Source organism: Eimeria acervulina, genomic scaffold, assembly GCF_000499425.1.
Source record: "Eimeria acervulina Houghton genomic scaffold, Eah_scaff15, whole genome shotgun sequence".
Lineage (NCBI taxonomy): Eukaryota > Apicomplexa > Conoidasida > Eucoccidiorida > Eimeriidae > Eimeria > Eimeria acervulina.
Genome location: NW_013549151.1, coordinates 113,788 through 130,594, shown reverse-complemented (window position 1 = coordinate 130,594; position 16,807 = coordinate 113,788). Strand labels below are relative to the sequence as shown.

At 50.1% G+C, this 16,807-nt stretch overlaps 1 protein-coding gene across 1 annotated transcript; it reads right to left on the bottom strand.

Annotated features, from left to right (window-relative positions):
* Positions 1 to 865: 865 nt before the first annotated feature.
* Positions 866 to 13,747, bottom strand: EAH_00004260 (DEAH-box RNA/DNA helicase, putative; the record flags this gene model as incomplete). The annotated part of the gene is made up of 20 exons (XM_013393481.1): positions 866 to 1,251; positions 1,543 to 1,688; positions 1,887 to 2,011; positions 2,181 to 2,482; positions 2,771 to 3,020; positions 3,156 to 3,387; positions 3,695 to 3,780; positions 4,242 to 4,299; positions 4,589 to 4,779; positions 4,973 to 5,050; positions 5,474 to 6,226; positions 6,834 to 6,945; positions 7,181 to 7,504; positions 8,012 to 9,198; positions 9,892 to 11,476; positions 11,898 to 12,001; positions 12,139 to 12,228; positions 12,488 to 12,581; positions 13,336 to 13,387; positions 13,654 to 13,747. The coding sequence occupies 20 exons, from the start codon at positions 13,745 to 13,747 to the stop codon at positions 866 to 868; spliced, it is 6,249 nt and encodes a 2,082-aa protein (XP_013248935.1).
* Between the last annotated feature and the right edge of the window lie 3,060 nt (positions 13,748 to 16,807).

The window sequence follows — 16,807 nt, the reverse complement described above, 5'->3', positions numbered from 1 at the left end:
TAGTGTTTAGGGTTTAGGGTTTGTGGTTTAGGCGTTTGCAGCGTGTCTTCTTCTCTTCTCACGGTATTTGCTTGCTATCAATTCAGTTTGAGGCACCCCAAACCCTAAACCCTAAACCCTAAACCCTATATGGTATGTCTTCGACTAATGTGGGCGGCGCCTGCGTCATTATATGCTCGCATCCAGAAGTTAATTCTTGTTGTTGTTTAGCGGTGCATGCAAAACGGAAAAGGACCTCTGGAGGTGCCTATACACCCGAAGAGGGGACAGAAACGCAAAGGCAACGGGCCCTTAATCAGCAGCTGAGCCGTTGTTGTTGCTGTAGTTGATATTATTATTATTATTAATTGCGCTTATTAATATCATCTACTGCTTTGTTATTATTATTTTCAAATATTATTACTACTAGGCTGCCCCAACATCTTATAGTTGGTCTGCCTGCTGCTTCAACTCTCTGCGAGAATTTGCTGCTGTTGCTGCTACTGCTTCTGCGGCTACTACTGCTGCTGCAGCTACTACTGCTGCAGCAACTGCAGCTACTGTAGCTACTGCTGCTGCTGCAGCTACTGCTGCTGCTGCAGCTACTGCTGCTGCTGCTGCTTTTTGCTACTGCAGCAATGATCAATCAAAAGGAACTCAGGCCCTTGAGGCTGTCTACAACCCGCTACCCCAACCTTTTCAGGGTTTAGGGTTTTAGCTGCTGCTGCCTCAGTAAAAAGACACTTTTAGGGTTAAAGATGAAATACATGAATAGAAAAGAAGCCCTGGTTTCTCTAGTCCTTCCCAGATACACAAAGAGGCTGCAGAGCTGGGGTGTTTGTGGTTTGGTGTTGATTGAGGTGTACGTACACCTGAATTATTTGTCTTAAATAAGATGTCCTTCGAGCTCCACGAGCCTCTTCACAAGTGCGGTAAGATTTCTTCTTCTTTGAAGAGCAGCGGGAACACCAAAGAAGACGAACTTCATTTGTGAGGGCGCTGCTGCATGCGCATGCAATGCAAGCTTATCAAAGTCGAGGGTCCCCTGTTGCAGCTGCTGCAGCTGCTGCTGCTGCTGCTGCTGGGGGTCTGCTGCATTGGCTTCTCTTTGGTTAAGAGAGAATGCAGCGAGAGAGTAGAACTCATTTAAAAAGACATTAAATAAAGCCTTTAAATGCTTCACATAGCTGCATATTAACCCAGGGCATCTCAGCTGCAGCCACCCGTCTAACCACACTGTCCCTTGCCCCTGAGAGGGAACCAGCTCGCAGCCTGCAGCACCCACCTAAACCCTAAACCCTAAACCCTAGGGGCAAGCACACGCGCCGTCTGGACAGGTCATACACTGGAAATGATGCAGAGACAGCGATACCAGCGTTTACCTCCCACGAGGTCTACGGAGACTTTATATACACCCCAAACTGCAGCAGCAGCACTAATAGCAGCAGCAACAACAGCAGCAGCGCTACCAGCTACCAGGAACAGCAGCAACAACAACAAGAGTACTACGAACAGCAGCAGTACTGCCAGAAGCAGCAGCAGCAGCAGCAGATTCGCACGTACAGGATAGGAGGAGGAGTGCAAAGACGGAGACAGTTGAAACATCTTTAATAAACACCTTCGTTGTCTGCAGCTTCTCACTGAAGGCCACCCACTGCGTGTCGAACTCGCACGTCTTGAAGTTCACAGATGTGGGGTGTATGAACACCCTAAACCACAAACCCCAAAGCCTAAACCCTAAACCCTAAACCCTGAACCCTTCTCCTTGCATGGAACAGCAGCACATGACCACTCGAGCGCAACTGTAGGTCTTCTCAGTCTGCGCCCCATACCCTAAACTCTAAACCCTAAACCCTAAACCCTAAACCCTTCTAAACCCTCGCTATCCACTCTACTGCAAACCCCACCGCTGCAGCTTCTGCTTAGGGCTTCTTTTCTCGTCTTGTGGGGAGTTGGGATCGGCATCCACTCGAGTGAAGAATTTCATTTGCCACGCCTCAGGCGCCTTCTCCAAAGTCCCTGAACCCACTGTCTGCAGCAGCAGCAGCAGCAGCAGCAGCAGCGGCAGCAGCAGAAGCAGCAACAGCAGCAACAACGGAAGCCAGGCTGCATTCGCGCAAGATGTGCCTGGAGTTCGTGCCTGTGTTGTTTGTTTCTGAAATCTAGGGTTTAGGGTTTAGGGTTTAGGGTTTAGGGTTTACCATGTATGTTCTTGGTGCTTGAATGGTGGCGACCTGCGGATACAGCCCAGCGACTACGCAGGCCTTGATATGCCAGTAGATGCTTTTAATGCTGTCTTTGTTTGTTTTATTTTTTGTTTCTGTCTTTGCAGGGCAGCGAGAAGACTGCGGGGACACCTCTTCAACTCGAAGAGGAATTACTTCGTCCCCGCTGTCGCTCCCACAGTCCTCCGCGCTGCTGCTGCTGCTGCTGCTGCTGATGCTGCTGCTGCTGCTGGTTGTTGTTGTTGGTGTCGCGGGAGGACTCGGCCTACGGCTCCGAGCTGCGGAGAAGCAAACCACTTCAACAGCCTCCCATAAGCATGAATGCAAACAGTGTCATGTGTGCATGCATGCATGCATGCATGCAAGGAACATCTCAGGTGAATGAATGCATGCAAGGAACACCTTAGGTGCATGCATGCATGCAAGGAATGTGGTAGGTGCATGCACGCACGCATGCATGCACAAAACACCATCTATTCAAACAACACTATGCACGCATGCATGCAACATCATGCATGCACGCACGCAAGCAGCACGCATGCATGCATGCACATGTGTTTGTTTACTTGATGGTTCGGGGTTGCTGTTGAGCTTTGGGTCTGAGTTCTCCTGCGGCATCATTGCGAGGAGACCTGTCTCTCTTGCTACCCTTCGAAATCTCTTTCTTAGAGCTTCTGCTGCTCTGCATGCGTTTGCATTAACTCCAAAGCGAAGACAAAATGCATCTTCTGCCGAGCGGCTTGAAGAGACAGCAGACTCCCAACCCGCAAACACTCGCAGACTGCTCACAAAGTCTGACTGACTCCGAGCGAAATACTGAAACGCACACACAAACCCTAAACGCTAAACCCTAAACTCTAAACCCTAAACCCTAAACTCTAGCCCTGAATGCGTTGCATGCGCTGCATGCATGCATTGCTCGCACAGTTATGGGCATTGTGTGAGGCTGACCTTCTGTCTTTCTGCTGCTGCCTCTGCTCCTGGGAGGTAAAGCTCTGTATCAGATGCAATTAGAGAACAAAGAGCGAGTGTCTCCTCTAGACACCCGAGAGGTGCAGCAAAGATAAGCATCTTTGCAAATGCAATGCTCATAGGGAAACGAGAAAGAAAAAGCCCCAAAGAAGTCAGACTCTCCCCTAAAGGGCCCCCCACACACTCCAAAGCGCCCAAGTGAGACAGGTGCCTGCATGCAGCAGCAACAGCAACAGCAGCAGCAGCAGCAGCAGCAAATCCAATGCCATGTCAAAAGCAGAAGCAGAAATAACAGCAACAGCAACAGCAGCTAGAGCAGCACAAGGAACAACAGCTAGAGAAGCAACAGCAGCAGCGGCACGAGCAGCAACTGCAGCAACAACAGCAACAACTGCAGCAGCAGCAGCAGCAACAACCGCAGTGATTCAAGTCGAGGCAGGGAGCCTTTCAAGGCATTCCGTTCTACGCTTGCTGCTGCTGCTCTTGCTGCAGCTGCTGCTGCTGCTTCTGCTGCTGACCTGATGGAGGCGTCTATGTGGTCCTGGGCTGGGGGATCAAGACATTGGCTAAAGAGGGTGTGCAGAGGCTCGCCCGGGAAGATAGCCTGCAGCAGCAACAGCAGCAGCAGCAGCAGCAGAAGCAGCAGCAGCAGCAAAAGCAGCAAAAGCAGCAGCATCAGTAGCAACAGCAACAGAAGCAGCAACAGCAGCAGCACAGACAGATATGAATTCTGTCGATAGCAGAGTACAGACGAGAAGGTGTCATTAGAGAGAAAGGAGACAAGAAAGGAGACACCTGTCTGCACATGCAAGAGACGTCTCGATGCTCCTCAGCTCAACAGATGGAAGGCAGCAAACAACCAGCAGCCGCAAACAGAAGAAGAGGAGACAGCAATGATGACAGACAAAGAGACAGACAAGGAGACAGACAAAGAGACAGACAAGGAGGCAGGCAAAGAGACAGACAAGGAGACAGACAAGGAGACAGACAAGGAGACAGACAAGGAGACAGTATTCAGAAGGCCTGCAGCGAGCTAAGGACAAACAATACCCTAAGACCCCTTACCTTCAGCTGAAGACAGACATTGTCAAGAGTCTGGCGGTGTAGCTCCGGGGTCTCCACTCTGCAGCAGCAGCAGCAACAACAGCAGCACGGCAGCAACAACAGTAGCAGCAATAGCAGCAAAACCAACAGCAGCAGCAAACGAAGTAGCCGCAGCAACCACGACAACAGCAGCAGCAACAGCAATACCAGCAACAACAATTGCAGCAGCAGCAGCTGATAAATAAAGCTTCTGCTCCCCCTATCTCGATTGACAGCCCGTATGCTTGGTTCCTATTCTGTGTTGCGGCAGACTCCCCATTCCCGCTGTCTAACTAGGGTTTAGGGTTTAGGGTTTAGGGTTTGCATACGGGGCCATATCAGTGAATTCATCTTGCAGGTAGAGGCGGAGACAGCAGCCATCGGAGACTCTTCCTGCTCTCCCCCTTCTCTGTTGTGCATTTGCTTTTGTTATTAATTCTTCTTGCAGTTTGCTGCTTCTCTTTGAGGGGTCGTAGCGCAGCACTTTGTGCGTTCCGCAGTCCACCACGTACCCCACATCCTAAATCAGGTGTACGTACACCCCAGACACTACACCATGAAACCAAATATATATATATATATATATATATAATATGTATCTATATCATTTTAATATGACAGACACTAGGTGCATCCGTCCAACTGAGGTGTCGGTGGTGCACAGGGACTAACTAGGGTTTAACAGGGTTTAGGGTTTAGGGTTTAGGGTTTACGCTGATGGTGATAGAGGTCTCGGCGATGTTGGTCGCTACGACAACTTTTCTCCAGCCAGAGGGAGGAGGAGCGAAGACCTATTTAAACGAAGCACCAACCCTAAACCCTAAACCCTAAACCCTAAACACCACGTTCAAGCCCTAAACCCCCGTTATGAAACAAACGCAGAGGTACGCAGACAAAAAAGCACAAACCCTGCCAAAAACACGAAAAGAAATACTCCCCATGCAGCAGCAGCAGCAGCAGCACCAGTACCATCAGCAGCAGTAGCACCGGTACCAGCAGCAGCAGCAGTAGAAGCAGAACCAGCAGCAACAGTGCAAGCAGCAGCAGCAGCAACAACACTGTCAGCAGCAGAACCACCACCACCACTACCAGCATTAGCAGCAGCAGCAGGAAGAGCAGCAACAGCAGCAGCACCGCCACCACCACTACCAGGAGCAGCAGCAGTAACAGCAGTAGCAGCAGCAGTAGCAGCAGCAGCAGCAGCTTTGAGGTACCTTTTGTTGCTGCTTGGGGTGTAATGACGCGTGGCAAGGTAAAACCCACAAGTCCATCTGCAGCTCCTCGATAGCGCGGCAGACTGCGGAGACTTCGCCGACTCCGCTGCAGAAAACAATGATGGCTGTACCTGCTCGCTGCTGCTGCTGCTGCTGCTGTTTCTGTCTGCTTCCTCTGGAGGCTCGCGTGTCTCCTGAGGGACACTTTGTACAGGGTGTACCCGTTAGGTGTACGTGGCGTACGACTGCTGCTACTAACTGCGGCAGCTGAGGCAGCGAGCCCACAGGTACGCCTGCTGCTGCTGCTGCTGCTGCTGCTGCTGCAGTTTGCTCCTCAGCTGGTGCTGCGGCGGAGCAGGCGAAGGTGTCTTGCTGCTGCTCTCTCCACTCCGTTTTTGCTGTTGTCGGTCTGCTTCCCTTGTAGCGCAGCTGCACTGCTGCTGCTGCTGCTGCTGCTGCTGGACCTTGATAAGCAGCAGGAAGAGACGCAGGGTCGCACATCTTAAGTACTTCATCGAGGTAATGTACAGACACCGGAAACGTTCGTCCAGGGACCTTTAGGACCTCGACGCTGCTGTCCCCTCTGCCTCCCTCCTCTCGCAGCAGTTGCTGCTGCTGCTGCCAGAGCTGCTGCTCCCGCTGCTGCTTGCTGAGGCCGCTTAAATGCCCCTGCAGTCCGAGAAGTCTCTCACGACGGAAGTATGACGCGAAGTGCTCCACAGCCAGCGAGGCGCTCATTACCACCACCTTAAGCTGTATATACACCCCAAACACCAGCAGCAGACGCAGCAGCAGACGCAGCAGCAGACACGGCAGCAGACGCAGCAGCAGATGCAGCAGCAGACGCAGCAGCAGGCCATGCAGGTACTTATTTTAGCTTCTGCAGGTTGAGTTAGTTGAGACTTCCGGAAGCTGCAAACCCAACTGTCTCCCTTTTATTCTGCCTCCTACGTTGTCTCCTCCTCCACCCATGTCGGTGTGGGGAGTGTCTCCTTTGTGGCTATTATGTCTCCTTCGCATCTCTGGTGTCTTTCCTGTGTCTCTAGTGTCTCCTATGTGTCTCTAGTGCTTCCTTTGTGTCTCCTCGTCTGTCGGCAGAGCGCCTCTAGTGTTCCCGTTGTGTCTCTGCTGTCTCCTTTGTGTCTCCTTTGTCTCCTCCGTGTTTCTTCATTCTCCTTTGCGTTTCTAGTGTATCTATTGCTACCCTAGTGTCTCCTTTGTGTCTCTTCTTCTGTTTGCACAGCGCTTCTACTATCTGTCTCCTTTGTCTCTCCTCTTTAAGTGTCTGCACTACAGCTGCTGCTGCACTTTCTGTACAGCGCAGCAGCAGCAGCAGCAGCGGCAGGGGGTGCATGCATACGCCGTGTCTCTTCGTTGAGAGGGCCTTAGCAAGGACTAGCAGCAGCAAATCCACTTCTGTGCATCTCTCGTGAACTTCATCCACCACAACTACGGAGACCTTCTCCAATGCGCTGCAGCAGAAAGGAGACAAATCACAAACAATTTAAAATATACAAACAAATTAAGAAATAACGGGGCTTGTGAAGCAACGTGAAGTGCGCATAGCTGCCCTTATCTATCTATCTATGTCTGTCTGTCTATATATATATATATATATATATATATCTTTATCTGTCTTTGTTTGTCTTTGTTAATGCATGGAAGGGTATACAACAGCAGCAACAGTGAAGAAAATAAAAGCATTACTCTCCACTCAGAAGCTGCCTTAGAAGAACTCCGTGTGTACAGAAGAGCAGCCGCGTTTGCTGCGAGAGGCGAGCCTCTAGACGAACTTGATACCCAACGAGGCCCCCTAGGGGTACACCCATTTCGGTAGCAACTCTGCTAGCTACAGAGACAGCAGCAAGTCGGCGGGGCTGAGTGCACACAATATACGCTGGAAACAGATCCCTGCTGCTGCTGCTGCTGCTGCTGTTGATGCTGTTGCTGCTGCTGCTGGTCTGCTGCTGCAGCGCAAGCTCTGCTGCCGCTTCCAGCAACATACGCGGCAGCTGAGTTGTCTTCCCAGAACTGCAGGAACCACAGGCAGCAGCAGCAGCAGCACAAACAACATAGAAACCTCAGAGAAAAGCTGATGCATTGGCTGCATAAGCAGCAGCAGCAGCCGCTGCTGCTGCTGCTGATGATGCAGCGGCGCAAAAAGGACCAGGGAAGGCGGTGAAACGAGACACAGACGTAAAGCAGCAACAGCACTTAAGAACAGAAACAGCAAACAACCATGAGGGCAGCAAAAATACAAATAAAGGTGAGGAGACAGCATAGAAGAAAGCAGCTGCTGCTGCAGACAAACAAAGGCAAAGAAATACCACCAAGCATACACCGCGTGGTGCATAGCGAAGATATTCCCAGCAGCAGAAACCAAAGCAGCAGCAGCAGCAGAAAGAGCAACAGCAGCAGCAGCAGAATCAGAACCAGCAACAGGCGCAGACGCAGAATCAGCATCAGAAGCAGCAGGAGGAGCAGGAGCAACAGCAGCAGCAGCAGCAGCTTCTAAGGAGGAGACACTTGAAATCTTACCCTGTTTCTCCTTGGAGTACAAGAACCCTTTTGTGTGGGTCTGCTAGAAATTGCAGCACTGCATCATAGTGCTGCCGCACAGGCAGCCCGAGGGCATCAGCTGAAGCTGAATGATTAATACTATTAATGATATTTCTACAAACTTCTGTCTCCTTTTCTGATATAACGTTTCGTGTGCTACTGATTGAGGGAAGGGGCCCTGAAAGGCTTCTGCTGCTGCTGCTGCTGCTGCTGGGGCCCTCCTCTGCCTTCGCTCCAGAGACTCTGGGGGCCCCCGCAGCAGCAGGAGACCGAGGGCTGCCTCGGCTGTCTCTCGCTTGCTGCTGGTTGGGGGTCTCCTGTTGCTGCTGTCGCTCTGGTGTCTCCCTCTTCGCTGCTGCTGCTCCTGCTGCTGCTGCTGCTGCTTGTGCTGCATACTGCACCCCAGCAGCAGCTCCAATCGCAGGAGGCAGAGAGGGGGCCCCCGTAGTCGCCGCGGCTACCCATCTTGCATGCATTCCCCGGGGCCCCTCGCTTTCCTTTGAGAGGAGATCATCAAAATGTGCCTCCAGCTGCCAGGCTGCATGCAGCAGCGCATCGATTTCAGAAACAGTGGTCTCGCATGCAGAAGACGAAAGCACGCTAAGTAGTTTGGAGACAGGAGGCGGCCCAGACAACGGGGGGCCCCCCAGGGGCCCCTCCCCCTCTCCACCAGCCACACCTCCACGCAGCTGCTGAAGAGGACGAGACAGCCGCACTGCATTATGTGCAGCAAACGCCCCACACAACATTGCCCCCACAGCAGCGCCAAAAGGAGACACTTCCTCTTCCATTGGGGCCCCTGAAGGTGCCCCCCCTGGAGGGGCCCCTCTTTGAGAGCCCCCCCCAACCCCCACCCAGGCGACAGGGGGATCGAAAGGATAAAGAGACCCCGGAGGGGACAGAATATGCAGGAAGAGGTTTGATGAGCTGGAAGGAGACAGTTTGGGGGCCCCCCGCTGCATGCAATCCGCAGCAAAGGAGGCCTTAAGGCAGCTCTCTAGAGATGATACTGTTGAAGCATCGAGAGGCACTTGCAAGTAAAACCCCTCTACAGCAGTTGATGGCTTATCAGCGGAGCAGCAATCAACCCCAACAGTAGAGAAGCAAAGCTGTTGAGGTACACACTCTAGGAGACTCGCTGCAGCCTCCAGCTCCTGCTCCTGGATCTGCAGATACACCCCAACAAAGACAGTAGAAAGGCAGTAGTAGTAGCAGATTAGTACTAACGGGACTAGACTCGTAGTAATAGAATACGATTAATAGTAGTAGAGTACTACTAATAGTAATTAATTAACTTATCAGCAATAACAGTGGTAGATTTGAATTAATAAATTTGCACTAGTATAATATTAGTGACCATAGTAATAGACTAGCAAGAATAGTAATAGATTAGCAGTAATCCTAACAAATTAGTAGTTATAGCAATATGTTAGTAGTAATAGATTAGTAGTAAAAGTAGTATATTAGTGGGAATAGATGAGTAGTAATAGTAATACGTTAGCAGTACTCTATTACTACTAGCAGTAGTATGTTAGTAGTAATAGATTAGTAATAGTATATATATATATATATAGAAGTAGAATAGAAGCAATAGTACTTAATAGATTAGTAGTAACAGCAGTATACTAGTAGAAATAGGTTAGTAGTAACAGTGAGATATGAGTGCAAATATACAAGTCCAGACTAGCAGTAATATATTAAACGCCCTATACGATTACTACTATATCTATATTACGAGTAATATATTACTAACAGACTAACACTAGAAGTATTAGAATAATGATGCTGCGTTTAATAGAGGGTTTACTAGGGAAACAAACGAAAACAAATAATAAAAATGAATGCATGCATGCACTTACTGCGTTAACGCGCTGAACAACCGCTGCATCAGCGAAAAGTTTGGGGCCCCCTAATCTCTTAAGTAAATCACTTCGTTCCTTATCTTCGCATGCACCCACGATTGCTGCTGCTGCTGCTGCAACTGCTGCACAGGCATCAGAAAGAGCACCTGCCGCTGCTGCTGCTGCTTCTGCTGCTGTCCTTCCCTGCTTCTGCTGCTGCTGCTGCTGCTCCAGGACGTCAGCAGCAACCGCATGCAGCCCTGTGTTTGTGCAGAGAGAATTCAGGGCCCCTGAGAGAGACAGCAGACTCTCCATAGGGGCCTCCTCGGAGTTTATACAAATGATTGCTTTTAGGGCAGTCGAGAACCTTTTCCTTGCGTCGTGCATGGCCTGCTGAGTGCTCTTCTCATCCTGCTCCTGCTGCTGCTGCTGCTGCTGCTGCTGCTGCTCCTTCTGCTCCTGCTGCTGCGGCGAAGACGCTGACTGACACCGAATTTCGATTTGCTTCCCTGCAGGAGAGAAGTGAGGAGGCAGCAGTCCTTCATCTGTGGTGTTGAGAGCAATGAAATCTTGGCAGCTCTCTAGCAGCTGCTGCAAGGCACTTGCTTCCGTCTGCTGCTGCTGCTTGTGCTGCTGCTGCTGCTGCTGGTGTTGCTGCTGCTGCGGTTGCACGCTAAGGAGCGCAGCAACAGCAGCTTCGACAGCAGCAGTAGCCCCTGCCTTTTCAAATTGCAGAGGCCCCGTGAGGTCCTTCAAAAGGCCAGCCTTCACTGTCCCTACACCTCGCTGGGAATTCAGCTGTCTTCGCAGCGCCCAACTGACTGCCCCAATCCACTTGGTGTCTGTCCACTGCAACGGAAGAAGCAGTGTCTCCTCCCCGGTGCTGCCGCGAGCAGGAGCAGCAGGGTCGCAGCGAGCGGCAACAACGTGCGGCAGCAGCTCTCTGAGAGTCTGCGCTGTTTTTTTGCGGACAAGTTCAGCCATGAAGACTGTTGGCATTTGGGCCTCTTCTTCGAGTCTCTGTAATTCTTTTTCCTTCTCTCGCTTCACCTTTTCTAATCTTTTACTCTCATCTGCCTGCTGCTTTTCAAATACAGACGCGTAGCGGTGCGCACTGCTTATTTGCACACAGAAGGGGGCCCCAGTGGGGGCCCCAGAGGCTTCGTTAGAAGGAGATGCATCAGAAACGCCCAGAGGGGCCCCTGAAGGGGGCCCCAACCCACTTGGCTTGGACGCTGCTGCTGCTGTTCCTGCTGCTGCTGCTGCTGCTGCTTCTCCAGCTCCTGCTGCTGATAACCCGTTGTTGCTCGAGTCAGCAGCAGGTGCAGCAGCCTTTGTCGACGCAGCAGACTGTGAGTTGGCGGCGCCCTTTGCTGCCTTGGCCTTGGCGCTTGGTTTCTTCGGCCCCGCTCCTGCTGCTGCTGCTGCTTGTTGCTGCTGCTGCTGCTGCGGCGTCTCCCCAGACAGAGACAGCCACGCCTCCCTAAAAGGAGAAGGAAAAAGCTTCTCATAAGGTCTAGAAGGCTCTAAATGAAAGAGGGCTAACAAAGCACTGAAATTTTCACTGTGGCTTTTAAAGGGGAATTCTTCATTCGTAAGAAACCTGAAAACAGACAACAATTATAATTTGAATTATTATGAAGTGCTGACAACTTCATTATTTATTATAGTTGTGGTAATTAGAATTACAACAAGTTAATTGTAATTATAATTATAATCATAAGATGCTGATTCTTATTTAATACAAAGGTATAACACTGATAACTCGTCAAGCTGCAAATGCACAAGGAAGCGCCCCAACTGTCTCCCAGGGACTATAAAGGAGGCAGGCACTACAGGCTGTATCTCTGGAGGAAGCAATAAACAAGAAAGAGACAGCAGCCAAAGCAAAGGCAAAGGCATTTACACTGCTGTTGCTACGAAGCAGCAGCATCATCCGCACCTGCAGCCGCTGCGCCGCTAGCTTGAACCAGCAGGTGCAGATGCTGCTGCTGCTGCTGCTGCTGCTGCTGCTCACTTCTCACCTCATTGTCTTTGAACTATCTTTTGGATTGCTCAAGATACACTCGGTTTTGAAAAACCCCTTGGGAGCCTTACGCTGCTCGTACTGCGGCTTCGGCATCTTATGCTGCGCATACACCCGATTAAAGAACCCTAAACTCTCTTCAATATGCATATTTAAGACAAGCAAGATTCGTGTTTTCAACTGAAAAGAACGTAAATAAACAATAAATAAAAAACGAAAGACAAGAAATAAACCCTTACCTTCTGGCAGTGGTTGTGCAGCACCTCCTTAGGCAGCCTCTGAAACGGCTTCATCTCTATAAACCCCGGAGGGCGATCTGGCGGCTTGGCCTGATAACACAATTCAACGAGAAGACTACAAGGGTTTAGTATGCATTGAGGGTTTAGGGTTTAGGGTTTATGGTATTTGCTGCTTCGCAAGATCGCATAAAACAAGAAATTTAGGGTTTTGCGTCCTTGGCATAGCGATTACAGTTTAGCGTCTATACAAGCTACCCATGGTGTACAGTTAGATGCATGCACAGAGTGTTGAAGCATTTTTATTAGGGTGTACAGTGTGGCGTTTAGGGTATAAGAGTGACAAGCAGACCTCAGCAGGAGAAGCTGCTGCAGTTGCTGTCGCTGGCTTGGCCTTCTCCTTGCCTCCCTTGTCCTTCCCTGAGGACTCCACCGTAGAAGGGCCCCTGCAAACGCGGCAAACAATTTGTCTCAGTCTTATATTCAGTTTTGAAAGTAGTACATGTCTAAAGACTTAAGTGAATCCTCAGTAACAAAGGACACAAGAAAAGGGAGAGATGGCAGGGCCCCTCACTTTGCCTTCTTAGGAGCCATTTTCTGTTGCTGTAGCCCCCCAAAGCCTAAATATTCAATGCCAAATATATGGACTTAAACGAGAAAAAGTGAAGAAAAGGAGACATCGGTCTGGTTGTTGAGGTCTTCGACAGTCTTTGGCTCGGCGTCGGCGGGCGCAGCGGATCCTTCGCAGCATCCGTTGTCCTTTGGGGTGTATGTACACCTCAAAAAACACTAAAAAGCATTAAAATCAATTAAAAGAAAAGTTAGCGTGTATTACGAACCATAAAGCCGCTTCATGATTACTAGGGGGCCTGCATGCAGCAACAGCCGGGGGCCCCCCTAGAACAGCAGTGGTAGCGCTGTCCCTTCTTTGTCCAACGGTGTAGCTTAGTCTGTCTTCTGTTTGTTTTAAATAATGAAAAAACACGCCGAACTGTCATATCCGCAGATGGGCTCTTACTTCATATTCGCTACTTTCCTCCTGTTGCCATTCCCGTGTATCACGCAGAAGTGCCAGGTACTCTTTAGTCTCAATCGCGAGTCTCCAATTCTGCTGCAGTAGACTAAATAACCCGGGCTGCCTCCTTTTCTAGAGCTACCAAAGGCCAGCCTCTGTGATAGGGCGAAGTATTCAGAAGTCACATGTGTTGTGCTCTGACCAGTGCCCATAGCCTTAAATCGGGAGCGTCTTGAGCTGCAAGGGTGAGAAAACACAAAAAAGAAATTCTCCTTAAGAGTACTTGTCCTCCCTGTACTGCTCAGCAACCTGACGCTTAGTCACTTTCACCCACAGAACACCACCATCGTTCGGAAGGGCGGAACAAGGAAGAATAACTCAAAAGATGTCGGACAAGATCATATCCCTGCATGTGGCCTGATGTCTATCGCTAAATAAATTGAATAAAAAGCGGTGGAGTTTAAGCTGGCGAACACGAGCAAAATGGAGGACAGAGTCTTTACCAAGCTTCTCGGCATCACCAGAGCGTGCAGAACACAACATAAAAGGCCATCGGGCCACAATGTAGGTAGTAGCATTCGTTGCATCAATTCCCATCTCTAACAAATCCAGCTCCAGCTGCAGGGAAATGCTTCAGTGTGAGGTGGACGGTTAAGGCGACCGTCACTTCGAAGGACCAAAATTGGGCGAGCCCTCACATTTTGCCTTTTTTGCGTCCCGTTGCTTGTAGATGAAGGAAGCGTCCTTTTGTGATTGGGGAAATTTGTCTTAACTGGACATTCAAGGCTCGAAATCTTTTGTTTTTGAGTACAGAGAGCTTAGTGTAAATGCCAGGTACGAGGAGCAATGGTTCGGTTCGGGCAACGTGGTGCTTTGAGGGGGCAGTAGGTGACAACAGATGGAGTATCTATCATGACTAAGGAGAAAGCGAATACGAGGCAGATGAATGGCAGTTTACCTCCTATCTATTTTTGAATCTGAGCTTACGTGCCAAGAGTAAAGAAAGCATCCTGCAGGTGGAGGCGTGGGGAATTGCCGTAGTCAGATCACGGAGCCTGCCGATGATGGGCGGGTGCCGCCCAGAGTGCAAAGAGAATCCTAACCCACAGCAGTAGACCAAGTTGACTTTCATGATGGCCTTTAGGTAAAACGTTCAGCCGCGTCCAAATTGAATTTTACTCCGCCGGGCACCCGTCAGCCTCCTGTTGCAGTGACATCCTACGCTTGTGAGCGGTTTAGAGTTGTTACAAACCCCCCTTGCTCAAGTAACAGATGCTACGGAAGCCACAGGTTCTGCAGTTCCCCTGCACACTCCTGGTGAACGCAAGCACGAGACTTACGTATAAAAAGCATACTCGGGATAAAATTGGAGCCTGCCAAAAGCGTCTGTTAACTCAGATGTGATATTGCTGGCTCCTGCAGGCGGCTAAGTAGATCTGCGATTCAGACATCAGAAACTTGCCCCACGATTATTCGTTAATTAGGGCTTTAAATTCGAAACGTTGATTCCGCCTCCCGTCCATTTTCCTCTCCACGTAGGCGGTAAAATTCACCTCCGCTTAGCATTTCGTCTGCTTGCAGATCGCTTTCTTCTTTAAGGTGCCGGAGTCACCTTTACTTCAGTTCCACGCTCGGCGCCGTCTCAGGAATTATTTCGGTGCAATGCTTTGCTCGTTCAGAAGATGTTCATCCGGATGGCCTCCCCTTGTATCTAGTATATCTGAGAAGTTTCCTTTCAAGTGTGCCCGCGTCTGATATTCCTTGGGTGGAAAATGAAACGAATTACCCCCCAAAAAGAGGACGGGGATTGCCTTCATAGAGCAATCAAGCGGGGATGCGTGCGGTTATCCGTCACATGTGGCACCGCAGCTGCAGGGAGTTAGAGTCTCCTGCCTCCTTTCTTCTTGCATGAGTAATTCCACTTTTCTATCTGTAGAGAATTTAAATGCTGTTGGGAGCGCTGACAGTTGCATTGCTTCATTGCTTCCCGGTGCGTAGACATCACTAACAACTTTTGGATGCCGCTCAGCAGTGTCACGCCTGGGCTGTCTAGGGAATGTCTCGGTGAACTGACACACCGCAGACGATCCGTATCATGGCAGTACTGCTCATCTCAGATTTGAACCTGCATGTAAAATCAATAATTTCAGCGATTCTCTTATCTTGTCTGCAATCAGCGAAGTGGAGTGACATAGACTGCTCCAGTAAACAGAGAGGCTACACCTCCTCCCCGTAGAATTAGGCATTAGATCTACTTCACCTCCCGCGTCAAGCAGCTCTAGTAGTATCGGAGCATTAATACAACCTTGGATAAGCACACAGTTGAGCCGATGCGGATCTACAGGTGCAGCGTTCGCTTCATGTGGGCCCGCTACTGCATGCCATCGGTGGGCAGGGGACTTCCCTAATCGCTTCGTTAATATCTCTGGTGGAACTCCCCAGAGCTTCGCTTCTTTGGTTCCGTATCTCTTTTTACGCGTGTCTAACCTTGTGTTATGCGGCCTCGTTTATTGCAGGCAGATGCGAAACAACGCAGATGAGCCACTCGATTCCTCTTAAGGCCTTGAGAGAAAGGGATTCGCCGTTTGACGTCTATTCACGCTTCTTCCACTCCTGGGCGTGGCTGGCATTCACCGCCGCAATATCTATATTGTGTGTACGCGGGTCTTTTCCAAAGCAGTGTCGTGCCTTCTGCGATCACACATGCACACACACCTACACATAAAAACGAGAAAAAAACGGCACTTCCGTTTATGTTGCAGAAGTGTAGCTCCTCAGATGGATTTGGCAAACGAAAATACACCTCCAGCAAGGCAAGGAATTCTTTTCACAGCCCCCGCATGGTGGCGCTGGTCGTATTGTGGATGGTCGGCGAAGGCAGAACCATTCTCCATTAACTGTTTCCCCAAAAAACGCATTTTGGGTTTTATACGCTGCGGAAATCGAGATCACCGCAAATCGGTGGGGAGCCCACACTTTGAGCACCTTTCCGCGAAGGCGAATCCTGATCAATATTCTTTATTCGAGTGGCAAGCAGGCTGAATCTTTGACATTGACTCTGGGGAGTCTATTTGAATATATTCCCTTCCTTCCCCAGGGAACACGCCTTCACTAGTTATTGCTATGCACCATCCGCTGCCCTCGTATGCTCTTCCTGTCCATGCGGTGCTACACAGTGCAACCAGCAGCCGCTATCCTAGCCAAAGACCGCCGTGAGGTGAAGTAAGGTCCAAATATCCCAGAAAATTTTCTTAAAGAGCATCTATCTTACAGCGCCAATTTTTAGGCACCCTGGGCACAGCGGCACACAGGCCCATGGCTGGAATGATGAGGCGGCCGTAGGTTGCAGCTCACTACGCCGCAACCCCTCCTCCATGGCAAAACCACATACCACTACTCTTAAGCCAAATTCGCTGCATGCAGTCACTGTAGGCAATTGCTAAGCATTTTCTTGGCCTTCAGTAGCCACCTTGAACCCAAGTAGAAGGACGTGTTCCAAATTCACACACCCCAAGCCAGAGACCACAGTACAGATTTTACTCCCAGGAGGCCTGGAAAATGCGGGGAAAGTTAGCTCCTCCTTGTACCCTTATACTTAAGCGATTGAACACAACTGCAGTTCATAGAGATCCGAGGCTAAGGCTGCAGGTCCACGCA